Genomic DNA, 23,827 nt, shown 5'->3' on the forward strand with positions numbered 1-23,827 from the left:
TCATATACATTTAAGTATTTACAGTATTTAATTACATTCAGTTGCTTTTTTCCATAAACTCTCTTACCTTTATTGGTAAGGCAACCATATATGCCATGCCACCCAGCTTATAATCCACAAATGCCTGCAGACAGAGGGCAAAACATAAGTGATGCATCTGTTTTTTTAAGAAAAAATCAGGGCTACTCTTTATCATCTTTAAGTATTTTCATTAAATATTCAAATCAGTTTAATGTTGTTTACATAATTCTAGTTCACAACGGCTCTCGTCCACAGACCGCTTAAAAAAGATGGGAGGTGTTTGAAAAGTTGGGTTATTTTCCAATGGCCAGCAGTAAACGCTGTCCTGATAACTTTATGGGCTCAATCAACAACCAGGCTTCTTAAGCTGTGGCTAAAAGCTCAGTGATGGCTCTTGTTCACTGAAACATGGATATTTTATGTATACAGCATAGACTTCACATCATATTTGTACCTGGAAGGCCTGGTGTAGTTTCTTCTGCACCATGAGGGCAATTTGCCGATCTAAGAATGAAAAAAAGGGAAAACATGAGCATCTTCGTCTTGTCAGAGTGATTTTTTAATGTTCACCATTCAAAATTTAAAGGGAGCATGTAAATCACACATCAGATCTTGATGAATGAAATATTCAGGTTGAAAATCTTTGCTGACATAGAGTAGAAACCAAACTTATTGACCTTTTAAGGGCTGGATTTAAAATTATACCAGAAATAAGAAATTGAAATCACAGATTGAGGCCAGCTTGTGTTATCTGTCTTAGAAGTATACATGGCCCCCACATGACATCTGGGCATACTCCTGATTAGAAGGTCTACGGTGTCCTATGAGGATCTCCTCCCTGACCTGGAGTATCAGTGAGCTTCTGGACAGTCTATGGCTGCACTGGAATGCACCAATATGTGAGGTTGCATTTAGGAATTACTTGTACACTTTGGCCACATGTGTCACGGTTTGTGGAGACAGACCGTGCGGAGATGTGTGTGGTGGACCCAGGTGCGAACACAAGTGAGGATAAGGGAGTGAACTTAAACAAAAACGAGCCTTTTATTGTGGCTGATGATCACGAAAGAAACAAACGAGAATGAGGGCAGCAGAAGAGCAATAACTAAACAGAAACCTAAACTGGGAACAAACTATGAAAGCTAACTATGGCTGTGACTCTGGCTATGGCGAGAAAAACAGACGACCTGATGACAAACAAAGGAAGAGTGAGGACTTAAATACACACATGAGGTGATCAGGGGAAGTGGAGACACATGAGAACACAGCTGACTAGAATGAAACATAATGACAATACAGGGGAGAGTAACACTAACTACAATGAACAAAGAACACCAGACTCTTCCAAAACAAAACAGGAAACATGTGAAGAAGACATGACAATACAAACTTGATAACATAAGACATGCAGTCAAAACAGCCTCACAGACAAAGGGTGAGGGAAACGTAAATGAGCTTAGGTAATCTAATGAACTTGAAAATAAACCATAAACATCAAACATTACCTAAAACTTAAAACGCTGGGTCAAAGACCCAGGATCATGACAATATGAGGCTCAGCATTGTCCTCCACCAGGATGAACCTACTGCACCAGTTTATGGTCTGACAGTAAACTACCTAACAGCAGACATGGTACTAATATCTAATACAAAGAGGTCTACTTGTGCAGGCCGAATGATCTGCAGGTACCATTTCATACTACCACCAGTGACAAGCAGTAGTTTGATGTAATGCCGGAATTTGATGTATGTGAGAATCCTATATGTACAATATACATTAGTATAACATAAATAAAGCACACAGTATGTTTCATTCAACAACAATTATCCAAAAATGGTTTGTATCTTACTTGTCTGGTCCAGCCAGACGTGTATTGATCCTCCATCGATTATCTCCTGAGAGACCTGCCGCTGGAGCATCCTGTGCAATAAGGAACCAGAATTATGATCAGAAAAAAGTAGAACCTCAGTCTATCTAACAAAACACTAGAATGTAAATATCGCAATGACAAGCTGAAAAGTGAGTGATAATCTGCTGAATCTGCAGGTTTTCTAAATTTGTCTGGCAGGACAAGTTTAAATGATAGACAGCATACGAGAGAGACAGATAGAGACAGATAAAGCACTACTGAACTATGTGATAGTGAAATCTAATCTCAGTGACCCAGGTTGAAGAATTTGGCCATTAGGACACTACAAACCCGGTGAACCTGAGGAAGGTGCATAGGAACATAAATATTCATTTTTTTCCTAAGGAATCTGGTTATTGATATGGAACCTTATGAAAGGAGTGTATGACCTTATAAACTAAGCAGCCAAGTGAATTAATAAACAGAGTCATGCATGCATGTGACTGCAGGCTGGTAGCACTATTTAAAACTCAGAAGGTCAGCAGGCTAATTATTATTTCTCTGACACAATTAAAGCAATGCCTCAAGTCTAGCTGAGCCACTGAGAGCATTGAACCACGTGTAATTTACTATTACTAAATTGTAACTTTGTTCTTGAATACCAGTGAACTGAATAATGCGTGTCAGATATGTGTAGCCTGGAATTCCTTAAAGTATTTATTTCAGATGGTCTCACTTGGACAAACTTACTGTCTGCGTAAGTGCATAGATTAAAATTTTGATTAAGGGTGTTGCACTTTAACATAGTTCCATTACAAAGTATGAAACTGGTGTGCTGCACAGAGAGTTTGTAGCTACAGGAAATTTTCTGCCTTGCCTAGTTAGGCTTTTACAAAAATCTACTGGTAGTTGTTGTATTTAATCCTTTCAGGAGATGATGATGCCAATACATGGCTGAACATCTAAAAGCTTCAAATTGAGGGTATTTTATCATTTTAGATTTTTTATTATGTTATATGTTAGATATATGTATATGTAGTAATATATATGTTTTATTTTTACAACAGTGATCCCCAAAGCGGGATATGAAGATACTGCACGGGTGCTAAGAAGAGATTTTGTTAAGAAAAAATTTTGTATTAAGGTTTAAATCCCAATAAAATGAAAATGACAGAATACAATTTATTTTATATTTTAAAAAAGCAAAGCAAACTATTAAAAAAAAGCATGGAAAGTATGCGTTCATTTTTTTGTTAAGACTTACTGACATGCATTTTTCTGACATAATGTTAACGTTCATGACAGCACAATCACAAAATGACTGAATAAGAATGGCTTGTTTGGAAAGGTTGCCAAGAGAGCCTCTTCCCTCTAAATGAACGTAAGAGCAGAGCTTAGGTTTGTAAAGTTGGATCTGAACAAACCAGGAGGTTGTGGAAGAATGTGAGTGCATGTGAGTCCATCTGTGCCACAAAGCTTGGTTGAAATGAAACACAACAATGATCCCGAGAACACCAGCAGGTGTTCCAGTGGTCCAGTCAAAGTCCAGATCATACCTCAGCCTGTGCTGTTGAGGGTTCATAAAAGAGCTGTGCATAAATGAATGTGTGCGAACCTCGATGAGCTGAAGTGATAACTGGGCCAAAATCCCTTCACAACAACGTCAAAGACTGATAAAGTCTGATAAAGGTTATTGTGATTGTTGTAAAAATCTATTTATCAGTCTTTGTAATGTATCACAAGTTGTTCATCTGAGGTTATATCTAAATTATCGTAGATCCTGATAAAGGCCTGGTGAATTTTTTATTATTATTTCCTGGCACGGTGATTAGCACTGTTGCCTCACAGCAAGAAGGTCCTGAGTTCAACTCCACCATCTGGCTGCGGCCTTTCAGTGCGGACTTTACGTGTTTGCGTGGGTTCTCCGACTTCCTCCCACAGTCCAAAGACATGCAATTATTTGGGTTAGGGTAATTAATGATTCAAAATTGCCCATAGGTGTGAATGTGATTCTCTGTTAGTCCTGTGATAAACAGGCCACCTGTACCCTGCCTCTCGCCCCATGTCATGTCCAGCTCCTCACAACTGAAAGAGGATGTACTTTCAATTTCAAATGACTGTATCTTAGATTTTCCATCTATATATGTGCCACCACCAGGTAGGAGTTAAAATATAGCCACCAACTGCCATAAACAAAAGCTGTTTTTGAAGAATAAACCTCAGTAGGGAATTTATCACAGCTTTGAAATGAATCCAGAAAAAAGATGAAAAAAACGTCATAATGGTGGGTCAGATTGTGATAGGTGTGAATATCTTCATTCTCATAAGATATTAAAACGTGCATACCAAAAATACATTTGCATGAACTCCTTATCCATCCTGCCTTATCCATATGATTCCTAACAGGAAACAAAAATCTGCTTCATGCTTATGTGATAACATTAAGATCTGCTTGAGAATCAGCCAGAGTACCACTCTGCCAGAAGACATGGGAGAAGAAGCTTTTTGTTTTTCTTAGGCAGGTCTGTCACATAAGAAGCACATGATTCGGTAAGAATAAGCATCTTATTGGTCGGTGCTAAGATGCAACCTGCTCAGGTGTGTTACGGACAGGAAGGACCAGACTGTCCACCCTGCAGTCTCACGCTGTGACTGACGACTGAACAACAACCCTGCTGCAATGACTCACCTTCACATGATTTTGAGGTGTGAGTTGGTGTGGTGTGGCCTCTGTGAGCTTTTATGTGTATCAAAACAACAGAGAGTGCATGTGGAAAAAAATTTACTTTCAGATTAATTCACCATCAGAAGAACATATTAAACATTTTAATAAAAACAGTTTTAAAGCCACTTAGAAAAGCAAGATATTAAGCTGATTTATGTGGTCCTTTTAAGTAGAAGCAGATAAATAAATGATATATTATTTGCTGTAATGCTCATTAAAACAAATATAAAAACATTTATTGGGATATTTTTGGGAAGCTGTGTACTGGGACTGAAAACATTTTAATTCAGTATTTCAGATCCATAAGAATCTGGTACTTTCCTCCGGATGATTGCACAAATACCTTTATGCATAATACATCAGGGCTGATGTGTTTGATCACGTCAGTCATGCTGTTTGTTTTCACTGGCAACAAGAAAGCTGCACTGATTTACCTGAGGTCATAATTTCTCTTAATGCAAACCACACGCTGGATTTTCTGGATTTTATGCACTATCACCAGGGGAAATATTAGTTGGATATATTGTGAAGATTTTTATAATTATAATGGAGGCTGGTGCAAATCTTCCAGTCAAAGTTTCCAAAGAGTTTACAACCATCCTCCAATCCGAATTTCTAAGTAAGTAAATCACCAACTTGTGAAATTATTGTTAAGGTATATAATAGGTGCATGGTGTTCCCTGAGGTGTGGACTGTTCGTGTCGGTGTTTAGCGTGTTTGTGATATGCAGCTGGAATGCTGCATACACGTCTGTACACAGCCTGTTCTGCCCACGTGTAGGTGCATGACATCAGCATGTGCTGCTTGAAAGGGAACTATCAAAAGTAGGGCAATGAGGAAGAAAAAGGCAGCAAGTTGTTTGTTTGCAAAGGTACATGAAAACAAGCAACATCCTCAAGCTGACACTTGTCATAAACAGGTCAAATATAACATGTACATGAAATGTTGGCTAATCTAACCAAGAAAAATGTCAAACATTTAGGTCACACAATGCAGTTTTATTCAACTCATCTGCTCTGACGCCTCCAATGCCAGTGCGGCTATTTATCCCACGTCTTTGTATTTCAAAGGTATGTCAATCATTTTTTTCTAAAGTAACATGAGGGCAATGAACATTGAGTGCAGACATGTTTTGCAGTCATAACATCAGTTACAGATGCTGATCCAGCACATCAGCTCGGCCCATGACGCTCTGTCCCTTACCGTTTAGTCAGGTAGCTGGTGAAGTTCTTGCCAAAGCCGATTACACTCCAGTACTCTCCATTATAGATTCCCTCAAAAGCTTCTTTGTGGGACAAGTTCACCTGCAGATAAAAAAAAAGAAGCAGGTTCAATTCATTCTATGTCCTAAGTTTCATTTTCAAATGCAGATGGACCATATGCTACACCATGTTTCCTCAACCAGTCTGAACTTCACCATCTGCCGCACAAGGTCAGACTAAATCAATTAAAGTTTCTGCACATTATGTATGTTACAGTTTGTTGAACAGCTATGGTTCTGTTACAGAGAGAAACAATCTTTCCTCTTCAATGATTTCCCAGAAATGGGAAGTCCTGGTGTTTGTTCCTTTGTGAAACTCATTTGCTTAGAGTGAAAATAGATTTTAACAGCTGAGAAAGAAGTCTGCTACTTTGAAAATTGTACTTACTCACTTTTTCATGTGCAACCTACCAGCAGATTTACAGTAACAAAGGAAAAGTCAACAAATTCAGAATCCAAAGGTCATCACAGCTGATAAGGATTCATATCTCTTAGGGCCAAAACAAATACCTGCTGCACACTCGAGTTGTCCAGGAAGGAGAGGAATGATTGGCTGAAAGCAGAGGGGGAGGTCTCATTGTTCACTATAGCAACCTGGATGCCCTTTGGATCTCCTCCGACACACAGACAGATGAGGGAGACCTGGATGACGGGCAGCAGGAACTGGAAACACAAAGAGCTGCCAACACAGAGTAGAAAATAAAGTGTAATGAACTGGTTACTTATAGACAGTGACAAATAACCTCTGTTAACTGCATCATACCCCGGCATTCTCTTCATCCGCACCAATGTTTTGATCATCAGGGCTGCGATGTTCCTCCACTTTGGCAGCACATGTCTGGCTCGCACCTTCCAGTCCACTGAACACAAAAATGCAATATAAGTGACTGCAACTTATATTTTTTAAAACAGCAGCGGTTAAAATGTTTACCTTAATCTGTGCCTCCTCTTTAAAAAGCTTTAGTGAGTTTCAACTCATTGTTTATCAACCTGACCTGCAATTATATTATTATTATCATCCACTCCTCGTACCTTTACTTTTTGATGTCAGAAGCAGCTGATTTTAAAGAAGCGCTATAAAACTCCTGGCCCATTGTTAAATGATATGCACAGGTAGAAAAAGAAAAAATGCTAGATGTCGGTACCTGAACATTTGAGGCTTTCCTCTGCAGGTGGAGATCTGACTCCAAGAATTGGCTGACTCTCATCCTTCCCATTCTCAAATGACTGGCTTTTGTCTAACGTTCCATCTGGAGAACTGGAATCGCGTTTAGAGTCGACCTGGTCTGACGTCTCACACAGCTGCAGGAAGGCATGCTCCAGGGTCTGAAGGACGGATAATATGGGCTAAAATTCACAAGCCTTTTTTAGCCTCCTGTGTATTTGGAGGGTTTACTACGAAAGCGTGCCACAGCCATAGTTTTAATTGCAAGAGGAAAAAAAGTTCACTGTTAACTTTTATTCATATCAACATAAGATGTAAAGCAAAAAGCAAACTAAACAACCTCCATGCCTTGACTATCACCACCCCTGGGCACCCACACAGTCTGTACTGGGATTTGAGAGTACTCACTGTTGCACAGTGCTGCTTCATGACGGCATCTGGGGGACCTTCAGCCAGCAACCGGCCATGTCGCATGAGACCGACCTATACAACGGGAAAAAGAAAGAAGAGAGAGGTTCTCTTTTTAAAACGAGTGACTTAATTTTTTTTCTTGGCAATTATTTATTTAGTTATAAAGTAAAAGGGTACTAATAAATAATCATATATTTATAATTAGATGATTTATTTTGTTATAGACACACACACACACACACACTGAATGTTGCTGAATGAATGTTAAATGTATGTTTTTTTATCTTCTGCAAAAGAAATGCTAATTCTTATCTTAATAGAAATCCAAAGTGTATCGCATATAGCTGTTGTCAGGGAGCCAAAACACACAGTTGTCTGAATAAGCTTCTAAAGTTGTATAAGAGCGGTAAATCAGGATAAGCCAAACAGTGGATTTGTTAGCCATCTACAAAATAGCAAACTACTTCTTATTCTGTTGTGTGTGAATGGTACTCTTATCCTATTAGTCTTTTTTAGTGGGTCAAACATGGATAAACAAAGGCTGCAGCTGCTATGTGATCAGAGTTTATTTATTATACCAGAAAGCAAAAGATTTGTGCATGCAAGAAGCATGTTGACATGGTAAAAGCTCATTCCTCAGCTGTGGAGTGATGCATTGCTCCACTGGGTGCTCCGTCAGTTGACATACGTCTGTCAAAGTATCACGAAGACAGGAACAAATAAGCCCATTTGTCTCAGTCCTTCACACAGATATCGTTTTAAGTGAAAATGGAGACATGCCTGATAGGACTGAGTGGGCAGACTGGTTTTAGTGGAGACGTTCTGGATCCAGGTTATAATGATTGTGACACAGATAAAGTGCTTGAACTTTGTGAGTCCTGTGTGAAGCCACCATCACCACTTCTGACTGTGGAATTTCTGTGGAATTCCTACCATCACAAAACTTTTACCTGACCTTTCAATGCCCTTGCCTCGGTGGTGAATTTGCAGTCATGTGAAAATGAAAGACAGTAAACTTTGGAAAAACAAAGGAATTAAGAGAGTAAGTAGCAGCCAAGTGCAGACATAAACTTGATTAACTGATTAGTAAATGTGACCACTTCTATGACAGGTGACACCTCAGCACTGCATTAACAAATGGCCACAAAATAAGCGCCTTGAGGCGACTGTTGTTGTGATTTGGTGCTATACAAATAAAATTGAAGTGAAATTGAAATTGAATATTCTTGAGTGGGTATCCCAGCAATTCTGCCCAAAGGTAAGACAGTGATCAAAGAAACGCAAGAAGTACATCTCATACTCTACAAGCTCAGCGCGTTAAATGTTAGTCCATGACAGTCCAATTACAAAAAGACTTAACAAGTATGGCTTGTTTGGAAGGGTTGCCTGGAGAAATTCTCTCCAAGAATAACATGGCAGCACAACTTTTCAACGGTTTTCAATGTTGCATCTGAACAAACCACAAAACCTCTGGAACAATGACCTTTGCACAGATGAGACCAAAGTGGAGATGTTCAGCTATAATGCACAACACCACATTCAACACACGAGCACAAATACAGCATACATACTGTCAATGCAGTGGTGGAGGGGCAATGATTTAGGCTTGTTTTGTAGCCAAAAGTCCTGTGAACCCTGCAGTCACTGAGTATACCATGAACTCCACTGCATAAGTATTCTAGAGTCAAACATGAGGCCGTTTGTCTGCTAGCTAAAATTCGCTGATACCATGGGACAGTGATCCCAAGAACACCAGCCAATCTATGACAGAATGGCTGAAAAAGAAAAGAAGAAAGATGTTGCAATGGCCCAGCCAAACTCCAGACCTCAACCCGACTGTGGCAGGACATAAAGAGAGCTATGCATAAATGAATTCCCGCAAAACCTCAAAAAACTGTAAATGATGCCATAAAGAAGACTGTGCCAATGTTGCGAGAGACTGATAGAGTTATTCTAAAATCTTATAAAAAGTAAGATTTCTACATGTTTACCTGATACTTAGAGAAGAGACCTTACATGTTACGTTCAACTAATAGAAAACCAATCAATAAATCAATCGGTTGTTTTGTACTGTTGTCTAGAGCTATTAGCAGTGCAATAGTGGTACAAGTGTAGGTTTAAGTATGAGCCATTGTCTAATGCTTGACTCTTCATTTGACACTTGTGGTTACACGAGCTACTGTGTAAATCTCTTCAGCTCTTCAGCAATTTATTGATTAGCTCATTATAAACTAAGGTAGAGACAGTGAAAACAGCACGTATTCTCAAAACTGCTCTTTGTGTTGCACATTTCCTTGCCAGCAGCTTCAGCTTTAGAAAACTGTCCCTATACAGTTTGTCCCCAATCTGCTTCCAGTCTTCAAGTTAAATTTAAACTAAATGGCATCAATATTTTTCATTGCACAAATTTATGCATTTGCAAACAAAATTTCATAGGCTATGCACAAGCAAATATGATGCTTCTGCCAAAATTGAGAGTATAAACATGCTGAGAAAATGTGGTTTTACAGACTATATATTCAAAGGAGATTACTGGTGAAACAATGAATGAACTCAGTGAATGAATGGATTTGTGCTGAGCCAAGCATTAGTTTCACCATGAGTGAAATATGTTGTAAATATGAGGAGCTAAAGTCTGGAAAGCTCTGCTGACCTTTAGAGCGACTCTATTCTATAAGGTTTACAAAGAGATGATGACTGTGTGTGCCTGCCTGGCTTTCAGTTCTCTGTGTTTTCTTTATAGCACCTGGATTTGTTTGTTGACAGGGTGGAGTTCAGAGTATGCAAAGTCTTAAGCACACATTTCATTCTTCTGTTGCAAAGGTTCAACTTCAAGGCCAACCAGCCATTTAATCTTAACTTTAAAATAAAATGTTTTTCCTACAGACAGGAGAACCTACAAGTGAACCTTTACTGAGCTTTGGATTCAAGAAAATCCAAAAAGTACAAACGATTTATAGAGTAAAAACAAAACAGGAATCAACACACACATTCATAGACACAACTGATTTTCTATTGAATAAGTCCCATTTCCCCTTAATTTATGTGTTTAACATATTCACATTTATTCAGCAACCTTTTAACTCACCACATTGGCTTGCCTGGCCTCTTCTATGTAGTGTGTGGTGATAATAACAGAGACTTTTCCCGTCTTCACAATCTCTACCAGGTGATGCCAGATCCTAGAAAGAAGACAGAAAAAAATCCTTGAAACACTTGACCCACTCAGTAATGGAGTTTGCTTCAAAATCGCAGCTGTGCCAGCAACAGCTTTGCTGCCAGCCGTCTGATCTTAAGAGGCTTTGTGATTACACAATGACACTGGAGTAACACATTTGGGGGGTACAGTATGCTTTCACCAGTGTTTGCTTATCGATGCATGAATATGGGTGTAGCCTTTATCACATTTTTATCAAAACTTTATTAAATATTAGCCATCTTGTTGAGTAAATAAGAGAGAGAATGATAAATCCATGCAGAGATCTTAGTGGAAATGTAATTTTACTGTAGTGTTAACTTTTGTCTATATAGAAAAATATAAAGATGCCAGTGGGCTCTCAAAAGAGAGGAAACTGGATAAAAAAGATATTTAATTATGCCGTAATATAGGAAAACACAACTGTCCATTTAAGTAATCTTCATCTGATGGGCTGCCCCTTGAAAACAAAAGTTAGGAACTTCTTCATCTTCTTGCGTTCTATTGGCTTCTCTTTCCCAGGGTGGGTGTGTGTCTGGTCAAGCGGCTTCCTTTTGGCCCTTTTGGCCCTGCATCTTTGCAACAGGTGCAAATGCAGCATTTGCACCTGTTGCAAATGAGCTCAGGCTTGTCCTCTCACTTGTTGCCTGACTGCTCTGTCTACTGGTATGTTAGTATTGCTCAGGCTTCCCGTTCTCTTGTTAGGTTCATGTTTTTCACTAGTCTTACCTTGGTTTGTCGCCCTGTGCAAAAGATTGCACATCACCTCAGCTTCTCGGATTCTCTGCCTGTCCACTCACCGCCACTCACAGACATGCCCCGTGCTCCCTGGACTTGCCCACCAGCTCACTTGCCAAGCCTCTAGCACCACTGCATCTGCGCCTTCCACCTCAGGATTCCCCATTTCCTTCCTTGCAATATTCTCTGACTTTTGTAGTGAAATCTGCAAACCTTTACTGAGTGGTGTCCTGCATTAGAGTCCTCAGCTTGGTTAAAGATAACATTTATAGTTTTATTTATTGTACAAATGTTAAAAAAAAAAAAATCACAAATACGTTTTTGTAAGGACTTTTGAAGGGATTGGAACTGGTGCACATGCCATAGACTTAAAAATGATTTTTAAAATGATACATTCTTATAAATCTCTTAATTTGATGTCTTTTTTTAGTTTATGATTTTTTGCTAGCTGTGCTTGACAGCAGGGTTTCTATTTTGCCCTTTAGGATCAACTACTTTTTCTTTTATTTCTCATTATGTGTGAATGAAAAGATCTATTATACATGAATTATGAAAATCTCTCATTAACAAAAGTGGCAAAAATAACTATATTACACTGGTAGTAATCTTCCTTCAGTTCTGGCGCCTCAAAAACATTTCTCTATGCAGGAAAATATTTGGTGACATCACCTGGAAAACAACGGTGCACGTGTGCTGCATGATACAGGAGAAGACAGACGGTATACATACTTGGATCTGAGCACAGGGTCTACTCCCACTGTTGGTTCATCCAGGATGAGCAGCTCTGGATTCTGGAGCAGAGCCGCCCCGAGAGACACCCTTCGCCGCTGACCTCCACTGTAACACAAAAGCAATCAAAGGGCAACAGAGTGAATCTTCTCCCACGATGGGGGAAGAACAAGCTGAGGCATCAGCCTGTTGCAAAATCTTTACCAACTTTACCATGAATATTAAATGAGCCTCTAATGAAAACTGGTGTTAGGGCCTCCTGGACAACAGAAGGCTCTTTGTATTGAACCAGGGTTGTGAATCCGGAGATGGTGATTACTCTTATAAAAGGGCCATAAAGTAATCTGCCACTTGCATTGATCTGCCGGAGCTTTAGCAATTATATCTCTTATAGTTAGAATAATTAGTAACATTTCTAAAAATAATAATGGATTGGATTTATATAGCGCTTTTCAAGGCACCCAAAGCGCTTTACAATGCCACTATTCATTCACTCTCACATTCACACACTGGTGGAGGCAAGCTACGGTTGTAGCCACAGCTGCCCTGGGGCAGACTGACAGAAGCGAGGCTGCCATATCGCGCCATCGGCCCCTCTGGCCAACACCAGTAGGCAAGTAGGGTAAAGTGTCTTGCCCAAGGACACAACGACCAGGACAGAGAGCCCCGGGATCGAACCGGCGACCTTCCGGTTACAGATACGCTTCCCAACCCCCTGAGCCACGGTCGCCCCTAAAATAAATTAAATCAAAGAGTTCGCTCAATAATTTCCAGAGGTTTTACAGCTTATGCAGACTAAGCTTCTGAGCGTAAAAAGGAGGATACTATTCTTTTATTTTTTGGTTGAAAAAGCATAAAAAAACAAGAACAGGCCTCAAGGAGTTATTACCATAGATTGGAAAACAGGAACTCAGAAAGGCAAATGTCATCTCAAGAATGAGGCTTTTTGCTCTCACTTTTTTGATGTGCAAAGGATGACACTGTGATTAGATAACAACAAGCAAACAGAGCTGCAGCTGGCTTCATACTAGTCATAAAGACTCTGCAGATATGATCACTTGTTCACAAAAAAATATCATGCTGCATGTTTCAAAGTGAGCTGCCAATGTAGTGGTGCTCAAACTTTTGGTCTGGATGGTGACGCAAGTGGGAGTGATGTTGAATGCAGAGCGACAACTTCTGAATAATCAGAAATTCTTTCTTGCTTATGAGAAGCTCTTTACTTTGGGGCACATATTGTATATTAAGCACATAAGATTGAAAAAGACAAACTTTGATGTCTTTACAGTGAAAATAGGGACTTTGCTGCAGCCTATGAACAGCAGGGGAGACTGGAATATGCAGGCAATTTCACATAATATCCCTAGGACTCTAGGGACCTTTGCTTTGATGGCTACACAAAAGCATGCAAACCAGTGTTGCCAGATTGTCTACTTTTGGTTTGAATTTGTGAGTAAAAATAGTTTGGGAGGCTTGTGGAACTTTCCCTTGATGAAAAACACAGTAGAAAAATGCTAATGTTTATACAATAGCTGCAAAATGCTCCAAAGTACATTACTAAACTAAATTCTCATTGCTTTAACTGTGGTTCTGAATTTGAGTAATCTATCAAGTCTACTTCATTATATACTTAAACTAGAAAATTGTTGACAGATTTGATTTGACCTAAAAAGAACCATCTGGAAAGTCATCTGTGCATACTATTTTGAAGCATACGGCACATTTAAAAAACCTTGGCATGTGATTGAATGACCCATTTCTCTATCAGTGTCTATCTACTATCGGTTACGCAACCAATCCTATCAGCAAAACACTACAGAAAGCACAAATTAGGGAAAACAAGCAGCAGTCTGACAGACTTTAAAAACTAACAAGCAGTCAGTGTAGCTAGCTATATAGTTAGCATGTCAGTAGACAGTTCTTTATGTTGTTGTGAGAAAATCTCTGCATAAAAGACTTCCAAACCAGGGCCACCTTTCAAAACAGGAATTCGGAGCTGCTTGAAAAATATTAAAAAATAGCAGTCAGGATAGCTTGCTAGTATAGTTAGCACGTTGACAGATGATCCATTTATCTTCGATTACATTGAAGATTAAGCCATAGCTGTGGAGCAAACGGCCAACAGTTCCTTACACAACACAAACTGAATGTTTTTAAGGCCTACTTCAAAAAATTATTGGATTTGGACAAATATATCTAACTATTGAGGTTTTGTAGACACTTTACAAGTAATCAGGCAACATTAACTTTTACACCATTTTGGATGTGTGGCAATCATGGTGTCAATGTAGGGTGAAGTGAATAAGGCCCTGGCCACGCATGAGACTGATCTGTGACCAGTTGGCAATGACATTTGTATGGGGGAAATATGAGTATTTCAACTGGTTGCTGAATGTTGATGATAGTTGCTTGGAAAATGATTGCTAAAGCCCAGTCACAAAGGCCGACAGACTGGTCAGTGACCCACTGACAACAATGAGTATTTCCTGACCAGTTGGCAAAAGATTCCATGTCATTGCTTATAACTGGTTGTATTTTAGATGAAAGTGATGAATTTATCTACAAACACTGTCCAGCAACTCTCACACTGTAGTGAAACTGAAAAGTGTGATACATTTTTTACTTTTTTCCTTCAAAGTAAAAGTTGCACCTTGAAACATGTTGGCAATGGCATGGAGGCGCTACTTTTACTTTGAAGACAAATCTTCTCCATTTCCTGTTTGCGTTGTACATTTTCAAGTTTTATTAATACTTGGCTAGATGATAGTGAGTATATCCAGACAAACTTAAAAATTACAGGCAACGAGGCAATCTGCTAGCAACCAAAGCAATTTTGTACAGCACCTTCTTTGCAACCGATTTCATCCAGTGACAGCCAGCAACCTCCAGGAACCACTGCCAACCAGTCAGGGATAAACATTTTTCCCTATCAACCAGTATGCCAAATTACTTTTGAGCAATGTGAGCATTATGTCATGGAGATACTGCAATATGCTAACTGCATCCAGTAAAATCAATAGCACAAGGAGGATAGAAAGTGCCTAAGAAGAAAAACAAGCTGCAATCTATGGCACTTAAAAACCTAGCAGTTCCTTAGTCTACCAAACCATCTAGTTGGTGTCAGTGGCTGATTATTGCTCCATCTGTCCAACTGTCTTCTGTCACAGCTAAACTGTGTCTATGGCTGCTACCTTACTGGCCAGGAGCTCCTTAAACAACTACAGTTACATTTGTGGATCTGGTATAAGAGTACAGCGTTAAACATGGCAAGATAAGATTATCGCATGACTGTGATCAAGAACCCAGCTGCCTTGCAAGGTAAGATTTGATTGGGTATCTTGGCATCAGTCAAACCTCACACCACTAATGGAAAGTGATAATCAAGGGAATATAATGTACTGTACAACTGCCCCTGAGTTTCACCTGGTGCTTTATCAGAAAAGTCATAATGTTTTACTGAGCCTGGGTGTTACGGTTCGGCGTTGGCAGTGTATTGTTTTAGGCGTTTTGTTTTGGCGTGACTGTTATGTGTTTCCTGTTTTACTTTGAAAGTCTGTGTTATCTTAGTGTTCAGTTTACGTTTCCTTGTCTCGTCAGGTCTAATTTGCCCCAGCTGTGTTTCCCTCCTGTGGTCCATTCCCTAATTGCTCCTTCTATGTATTTAAGCCCTGTGTTTCTGTATGTCATGGTCGCGATCTCCCCCCCCCCCCCCCCCCCCGTTGTAAATAGTTTGGCGCCTTGTGTTTGGTGATGTAAATAAATGTCGTATCTTGCTTTAAATGTCGTTTTGGGATTATTTTTGTGGAAGCCCGTATTAGTTTTTTCTCGTGTGTTTTTGCCTTATTTTTATTTTCCTGCGTTGCACCCCGGTTGCCTAGGCCGGGGTATAACACTGGGTTTACAGCCTGTGGTATAAATACAGATTTTAGATTAAGGGTTTAAAGTCTTCACACAGACATCTGCAAAAGCACAGTGCTACCCTTCATAAATTGGCTGTATCTAGGGAAATAATGCATGAGTTCACATCTCCGTGCATCAAATCTAACATCCATGAACCACATCACTGTTTGCAGAAAAAACACTTTCAATATTAGTATACGCTTTTATGATGATCACTCTTACAACTTTAACCTTACAGGGTAAGATCAGCTTTTACTCATTGGATTTTGAAATCGTTCTATCTGTAAGGTCAACTGCTGCATCATATGTGGTTTTTACCTAAGATTTCGGACCAGACTGGTCTTCTGAGGTAGATCCAGGAAGTCAATGAGAAAGTTCATGCGTGCCTGGGTTTCCTTAGATGTCAGGCCGTGAATTCGGCCAAAGAAGGTCAGGGTGTCGCTAATGGTGAACTCATTGTACAACGCCAATTCCTGTGCAGCACAAAAGCAGAAAATGAAACTCATATCTGATGCTCTGATTGAGTCACAAACACCAACATTTCCAGCACACCTCAGGACAAATACAACTGCACCAGTGGATGTAAATCTATTACATGTACAAAGTTAGCATCTGTTTTACTCTTACTGCTTTTACTTTATTTTCTTGCTTCCTGGGAAGGATTAAAGCTGGTACTTTTTGTTGAAGGATTAAAGTCTTACATAACAGCAGATATACATTTTTTATGCAACAGCAATTTCAAGAAAGCAGTATATATCGCTAGTTTAAAGATGCATCTGTCCGCATTGCTGTAACAGAAAACATTCAAGGTGTCACATTCCTCCCACTCTGGGTTGCAGATTACTTCCTGCATGGATGAATGCAATGGTCAGGGTTACACACAAGACGACAAATACTATGCTGTGTTATCTACTTCATCAGATACCTAATGACAGTAATGGGGCTCACTCAGGTACAGGTGGCTCATTGCAGCAAAGGCCAAATTACAGAAGCCCCAGAGCAAGGCTTCATACAATCTTTATGGCTTTAAAGCAGCTGATGTGGATGTTGGGGTGATAATTTTCTGGACAGAACACACTTGCTTAAACCTTCTGTGGACAAATGGCTGCAAGGACTTTGATTGTAAGTTCACAGGCTTTTTAAGAACAACCAAATAATAGAGAATAAATAAAACCAGGTAGGGCTGCCTTTGTGTCACTTCAACAAATTTGCTGCTTTATTCAAATATGTTAAGGATCTTTGGGCACATGAGTATTTCAAAAAAATTAAAACAAGAGCAAAGGTACGCATTTTAATGTGAATATATACTATGTGGTGTTTACCTGTGGCATGTATCCGACTTTCTTCCCCGGAATATCGTGGCCAGGAAACGCAGGCGGCTTCCCTAGCACAGTGATGTGACCTCGTGAGATTTTCAAAGTTCCCACAATGCATTTGAGAAGTGTGGTCTTCCCACATCCACTGGGCCCCAAAAGGCCATAACTGAAAAACACAATCACAAAAATTTCAGATAGAACTTAAAGCGTGATCCTGCAGAGGGAAACACTGGGACAGTACAAAAGTATGTGACTAGGGAATGCTGCTCTTTCTGGTTATTGAGTTAACTGAAAGGAAACTAGTTCACCATTCTAGAAAAAAGGTGTTCCTGGAATCTAATCTGAGACAGATATTTCCTTTTAGACGTTTCAGTCTAATACCAGCCTCTGAAGACGCTGAGATGCTAATGCTGCTAAGTGTTAAAAAAATCAAATTGCAATGGCTTTGTGACTATTTTCATACATAATGTCAACTTACAACTAACGTCTGCTGAATGTAAAGTGGTTTTCATGTAGAGCCATTTTTGGATACATCAAAAATTGTATTTTTTCATATCTAGGCTACAAACGGTCTCAGATACATCACACAGAGTTTGCACTGCACTCTGTTATCACATGCACTTTTATCAGGTATGTCTAGAAATACTGATGGCTTAAATAGCTGGACGGGAGACAGGCCAATGACAGTTCAACACATTTTTAAGTTTAAGTTTGAAAAACTTGATAAAAGACTATATTATTTATATTATTTTGAAAGTTAAAGTGCCTATACGTATTCTACAATCAATGAGATAATTATCCTCAGGTTTAAAACAATGAACAATAACATAATGGAACAATATAAGTTATATTCCAAGAGCACAGTGGGGTTTTGTAACACTCGTTCTGTCTGCATGTTTTACTGGTTTTTCACATTCATGTTTTACATATTTCCAGCTAGCAAGAAACATGAGAAACCTTCAAGAATTTGCCAGGTTGTTCATTTGACTTTATTTTCTCTTACATACTTTGTGTGCACATGAAAGCATGTAACAATGCTTTCCTGTGCACACAAAGTATAGGTCAACGTTTTTGGTGGCCCCATTCTTTGTTGTCATACTTGTCACTTCAAGAATGCAGATTCATATTAGAGAAAAATGAATGTAGATCATCTATAAGAAACTGACAACGGAACGAACTAAGAGACAGCGACACCAGAAGCAAAATGTGTGCACTTAGAGCTGAACTGTCACCGACACATCAGGTTGAAAATTTCTTTGCAGTGTCATGCTAAGCTCTCCTTCCCCTGTGGGATAGTGGAATTTTCCCATTAAGGCCTTATTGAGAAACAATGTAGATGTTTATAAAGATAACCCTGAATATCCTGCAGGAAATTAAGCTTTCAACAGCTAATCAGTCAATAGATGCTTGACAAAAGTGAAGGCAAGATGAGCAGCTTGAATTGGGTCCCGACACCTAACCCAGAAATGTCAGCATTGTTTGCAGGTTAAGCATTTATCTGCTCACCAAGAAGAAAAGAAAGAGTCAAATATTTGTTGCTGTTAGTGATACAGGAAGTAAAACACCTTCAGCTTTTCACTATTTCACTCAGTATTTACATTTTGATTTTTACACTTGACTTTTGTTATGAAAATTTATAATCTTGTCCAGTTAAAACGCTCTAAATTAACAGGCTGTGTTGGTATTATCTACTCACATTTGTCCCTGTGGCACAGCCAGGTTCAGGTTGTTGAGGACCTTCAGTTTGCCATACGATCGGCACACATCTCGACACCGGATTGCAAAGTCTTCCTGTCCAGCCGGCAGAGGCGCCTCCAGATCAGCCTTCATTTTTTCCTCCTTCAGCTGGAAGAGAGAACATTTTGTTAAACACCAACATTCCTGATGCAAGTCTAAAAGCATGCTCAGTATTGGCAGACTTAACGTTACAACAATGATTTCTCGTGCTGTAGTCTATATAGATATTGTCACCTGCATAAACCTTCCAAATATCTTTAAATAATATTTTCTTTAGTGGAGAATATGTACCTCGCTGCTTTTGTATTCCTCCAATAAGGAAGGATTTATAGCAGGAAATATGACAGTGAAATAATGTCAAATATGCTGCAGATAATCTGTAGTTATAGTCAACCTTTCGCAACGTTTATGCAATGACACACAAAGTCTTGTATTGTGTTAAACACAGAGCATCCATGTACTGAACCTAAAGTAAATGTTTTAACTTTGTGCATTTCGTTTCTGCACATGAAGTGAAGGTTTTGTTGTGGTGAAGGCTTTTACTGAAATACAAAGAGGAAGTAGGATAACTGTCTAGTCTTCCTCTTTCTACAAATAATTGATTAGAAGATGCCGCAAAAAAAAGTTTCCTACAACAAATTTCTGTGGCCACATTTTAATTTCTAACATGTTTTCCTATTTGTTGATTAAGTGCTTGAAATGAAGTGCATCCATCATTAAATATTCCCACCAGGAAGAGCCGACCACTTAATTTGCCACAATTTTTACATGTGCTTCACTTAAACACGTTTGCCTGTCACAGCGGTTAGGCTCAATCACAAGTTTGAAAAATATTTAAGTGGCCACTTACAGAGACGAATCTTCCCACTGAACTGGCCAGTTATGTTTACAAATGCAAGGAATTTGAAAGTAGGAAGTTTCCATTCCTTATAGTTACAAAATACCTGTTAGTTTATATGGGGAAACCACCCTTGACATAAGTGTGTCTTTTTTATAGCCATAACATGTTGATGTAATTCTCTCCAGAACCTCAGTTAACCAATGCTTACACATATTTAACACTTATAGACCCACAAATAAATTGAGTTTAGATGATGTTCCCATACTGTACCGTGCTATTTTCTGCTTTTCAAAAATGGAAATTTCAACTTGTTAAAAATAAAAGCATAATTTTGTGTAGCCTAGCCATCTCTACAAATAAAATATCCATCATTACTGTTTAAGTAACAACATTTGACTCCTGAATGAGTTTTAGTCCCCTGGAGAAGGTTGCAGCTCCTTCAGCAGGAGAAACAAGGCTGGATTTGAAAGACTTCAGTGCAAGAAGCTGAAAATACAAACTGTTATTTTTCATAAGCCAATCACCAAACAATTGAACAGGCAGAAAGAGAAAGTTGTTTGCCCTTTCATCCAAAAGCCAAATACAAATCTCACTTCTGACCAAACAACACACAGAAACAGCCAAGCATACTCTCATGTTCCTGTTAATTTCTCTGCATCACTACAAAGCTGCATCAGACAAAGTATGTGGGTCGTAAAACAATCCTGAGTCCAGTAATCTCTAATAACGGCGTTCTTTCACGGGTTTCCACCAAACTCCCTCCTTTAATCCAGAATCTCTCATTTTCCAGCAAGGAGATTAGGGAGACTGCAGTGAATAATCTGCTGCATTTGGTTAGCCTCACCTTTGGCACTTTAGCCTACATTTGCAGACATGTCACCCTGATTCTGTGTGGCAACTGTAACCACTTCAGATGACACATTGATTTAAAATGCAAACAAACGCTGACTATCCATCACTGAATATGAGAAAGGCCTGGAAAAAAGACAAGGCTAACCTCATCTAGAGGAGACCAAACCGATTGAAGGAGCACAAACTCACCATTGGACACGATGTAAAGAAAAAGGGAGATGTGGAAGGGATGAAGAGCACTTGAGAAGTGAGGCCAAAGACTGAAGTCAACAGGTAAAGAGCATTTGAACATTAGCTGACACAAACATCTCGTCCGCATGAATGCAAAGTGGAAGAACAGGTTGAGTTTGAGAGCCAGCAACTGAAGAAGGCATGAAGAACAGACGCCAATAGCACGCACGCACACGCACACGCACGCACACGCACACGCACGCACGCACACACACACACACACACACACACACACACACACACTTTAACTGGTGCTATAACCTCAGTAGCGCTCCATAATCATCAATATGTTTTCTGATGTCCCCAAAATAATACTTGGGAATAAAATTTTAAAAAACTAATGACATATTTTAAGAGCGTGATTTTTTTTCTCCTAACACATTTTTTTTTGTAGCAATCCCACCCTTCCACCCATCTGACCAGATGGACAGACCTATACTTGATGAAAACACCACATTGCCTCTTTTGCTTGTACACTGCGATAATGACCTCGATCAGCCCAGCAGAGGCTCGCTTTTCATTCATAACAGGCTCTGCTCTGTTGATCAGGAAGAATTTCCTACCTTGCCTGCCAAGTTGTTGCCAATTTGCGTCACTACCAAGTGGAAGAAAACAGGCTTGACGGCCGTATTTAAATCTCTCCGAATTCAGGAAGACACATTTGCCGAATAAAAATTGTGAAAGAGAAGTCAACGAAGGGCTATTTATAAGCCGAGCCCTCTGCAGCCGACCAGCTGCTGCGCTTTCACTTCTCCCTTTCACGCAGGACGTGAGCGCTGCAGCAGCGCTGCGATGCTCAGCGGTCGCTCTCTGCCCCCCCTCTGAAAGATAACCCTCATCCACCCTCCCTGCTTTACGGGAAAAAATGGAGCTCTGGCCTGAAATGTGACACAAAATGAAAAAATAAATCCCAACTCCATCTCTGCAGCGGCGCACAAAGGCCTGCTGTCGAGGGACCACCTCGATCCTGGAGGCTTCCCGCGAAAAGACAGCGACCCAAACTACCTGAAAAGCATCTTACCCGCACCTCCATCTCTGTGCTGTTTGCAGGTCCACGCGTGGCATCATTCCTACCGGCAGCCTCCGCGGCCATGGCAGCAGGGAGGACAGCCGGACCGGACCGGCTGGGTCTCTGTAGGAGAGAGAGAATGAGGGAGAGAGGGGGAGAAGGAGAGAGTTAGATAGATGATGAGCTCTGGGAATTTTTAGGTTTAAGTCAGGCGAGCTGTTTGATCTGCTTTCAGCGATTCCACAGATGCACAGAAATGCAGTTTGCAATTTTCTGATCTATTTGGCCAGAATTTGGTGCCAGCTTTAGCTGATGCGGAGCTGCACTAGCCTGTAAGCAGCTGCAGGGGCTCGATTAATAATATATTTTTTAAGAAATAAAAGAATTCACCAGGTTGCTAATATCATTTCATTTGGCATTTCTAACATTAACTGCTGCTGCAAAAGCAACGGAAGTGAAACTAACCGATGGATTCTTGTAATGATGTCGTTCCAAAAATAACCGCTAGGTGGAAGCACAAAAACAAGAGACTTTTAGATGAAACGAGGTCAAGCAGGCGTTTGATCACTGATTGATGAAACTGAATGTGACACAGACACATAAATGACTGTTACGGAATGAAAGAAGGGAAATTTCCCCTGGCTCCTATGTTTGTGTTTCTGGTAGTAGCACAAACTTTGTGTTTTATACAGTTTAGTTTATAATTCCAGTTTTTATTTTCATTATTTTTCACATGTATCTATGATATAGTGACAGACAACCTTAAACACTTTATAAGTTATGGGTGGACACACAGAAGCCCACAAACGGTGCTTTGAACATTAATATCATCAATCAGGATTTTGGACCAGAAGCGTTTATCCCGTATTCTACAGAGAACTGCACAAATTATCAAGGAGGAGGATAACCACTGCACATTCAGACTCATATGAAATGCTTGTGATCATGGTTATGATTTTTCTTCACTGCATCTTCATTAAAATACATGCAAAAATCGAATGTAAATAAAAACCCGTTTGAAACACAAAATTTTCTCACTGATTGCACATTAGAGAAGGAATCAATGACCATGCAATGTCATCGCCCACATAGCTGTTTCCACAAATAATGATTTTTTTTAAAACACTTCAGTTTTTTCCTACATTTCAAGGAACCATGAACAAAATGCTTCTCAGCGCTGACAGCACTGCAAGGCTGGATGTTGGCGCAGCGGGCCCCTTTGTGCAGAAAATTACATGTTCTTCTTTCACTATGTCTTTGACTGAGGCACTGGTTTATATTTGGAGTTGATCACTGGGTGCTACACAGTGGCTGCCTGCTACTCCTAATACATATGATGGGTTTAATGCAATGGAGACAACTTTATCCTTCTCTAAAGAAAGACCTCAGCATTGAAATCATTAAAAATGAGATTTAGATTCAGCTCCTCCTCCATGTTAGTGTCTAATATAAAGAAATGCTTAATGACAGCTAAGAAAAAATGTTGTGGCTTATTTAAAAAGAGTGTGTGTGTGTGTGGGGGGGGGGGGCAACTACGAGTTCAGGACATGAAACCAGACGGCTGATACTATGTACAGATTGTGAAGCGTGCTGTTCTACACTTCGACACCACTGGTTTAAATACACTGCTAAAAAAGGGAACACTTGATCATCGCAGTGTAACACAAAGTCAGTTAAACTTCTATGCTATCACCAGTGTTCTCTTCACACTGAGCCTCTGTGAGTCTGGACAGTTTACGGAGGCTGTGCCAAATGTTAAGATGCCTGTAACTTCATCTGTCATGAGAACAGGGCAAAAGTGGCAGACCTACCAGTTCTGTTTTTTCTCTGGCAAATGCCAGTCAA

General features: G+C 39.8%; 1 protein-coding gene across 4 annotated transcripts in view; it reads right to left on the reverse strand.

Moving 5' to 3' along the window:
- abch1 (ATP-binding cassette, sub-family H, member 1) overlaps nucleotides 1-22,421 on the reverse strand; it is a 36,914-nt gene extending 14,493 nt beyond the window's left edge. The window contains exons 1-14 of one of the 4 annotated variants that reach the window (XM_085477125.1): nucleotides 22,001-22,421; nucleotides 19,009-19,157; nucleotides 17,319-17,478; nucleotides 16,315-16,469; nucleotides 12,097-12,204; nucleotides 10,522-10,615; nucleotides 7,431-7,505; nucleotides 7,003-7,183; nucleotides 6,621-6,717; nucleotides 6,368-6,536; nucleotides 5,800-5,900; nucleotides 1,872-1,942; nucleotides 476-525; nucleotides 68-124 (exon numbers count right to left, since the gene is read on the reverse strand). In XM_085477125.1, coding sequence (XP_085333251.1) covers nucleotides 68-124; nucleotides 476-525; nucleotides 1,872-1,942; nucleotides 5,800-5,900; nucleotides 6,368-6,536; nucleotides 6,621-6,717; nucleotides 7,003-7,183; nucleotides 7,431-7,505; nucleotides 10,522-10,615; nucleotides 12,097-12,204; nucleotides 16,315-16,469; nucleotides 17,319-17,478; nucleotides 19,009-19,157; nucleotides 22,001-22,066 — 1,533 coding nt within the window. In that variant the 5' untranslated portion in view covers nucleotides 22,067-22,421. Of the gene's footprint in view, nucleotides 1-67; nucleotides 125-475; nucleotides 526-1,871; nucleotides 1,943-5,799; nucleotides 5,901-6,367; nucleotides 6,537-6,620; nucleotides 6,718-7,002; nucleotides 7,184-7,430; nucleotides 7,506-10,521; nucleotides 10,616-12,096; nucleotides 12,205-16,314; nucleotides 16,470-17,318; nucleotides 17,479-19,008; nucleotides 19,158-20,931; nucleotides 20,965-21,536; nucleotides 21,747-21,994 lie in introns of those variants that run through there. The other 3 variants (XM_085477124.1, XM_085477127.1, XM_085477126.1) reach the window with 3 other exon arrangements.
- Nucleotides 22,422-23,827: the final 1,406 nt, after the last annotated feature.

This window comes from Copadichromis virginalis, linkage group LG13 (assembly GCF_057382275.1).
Source record: "Copadichromis virginalis isolate Kocher_CV1m ecotype Utaka linkage group LG13, C_Virginalis_male_GT1.1, whole genome shotgun sequence".
Classification (NCBI taxonomy): domain Eukaryota; kingdom Metazoa; phylum Chordata; class Actinopteri; order Cichliformes; family Cichlidae; genus Copadichromis; species Copadichromis virginalis.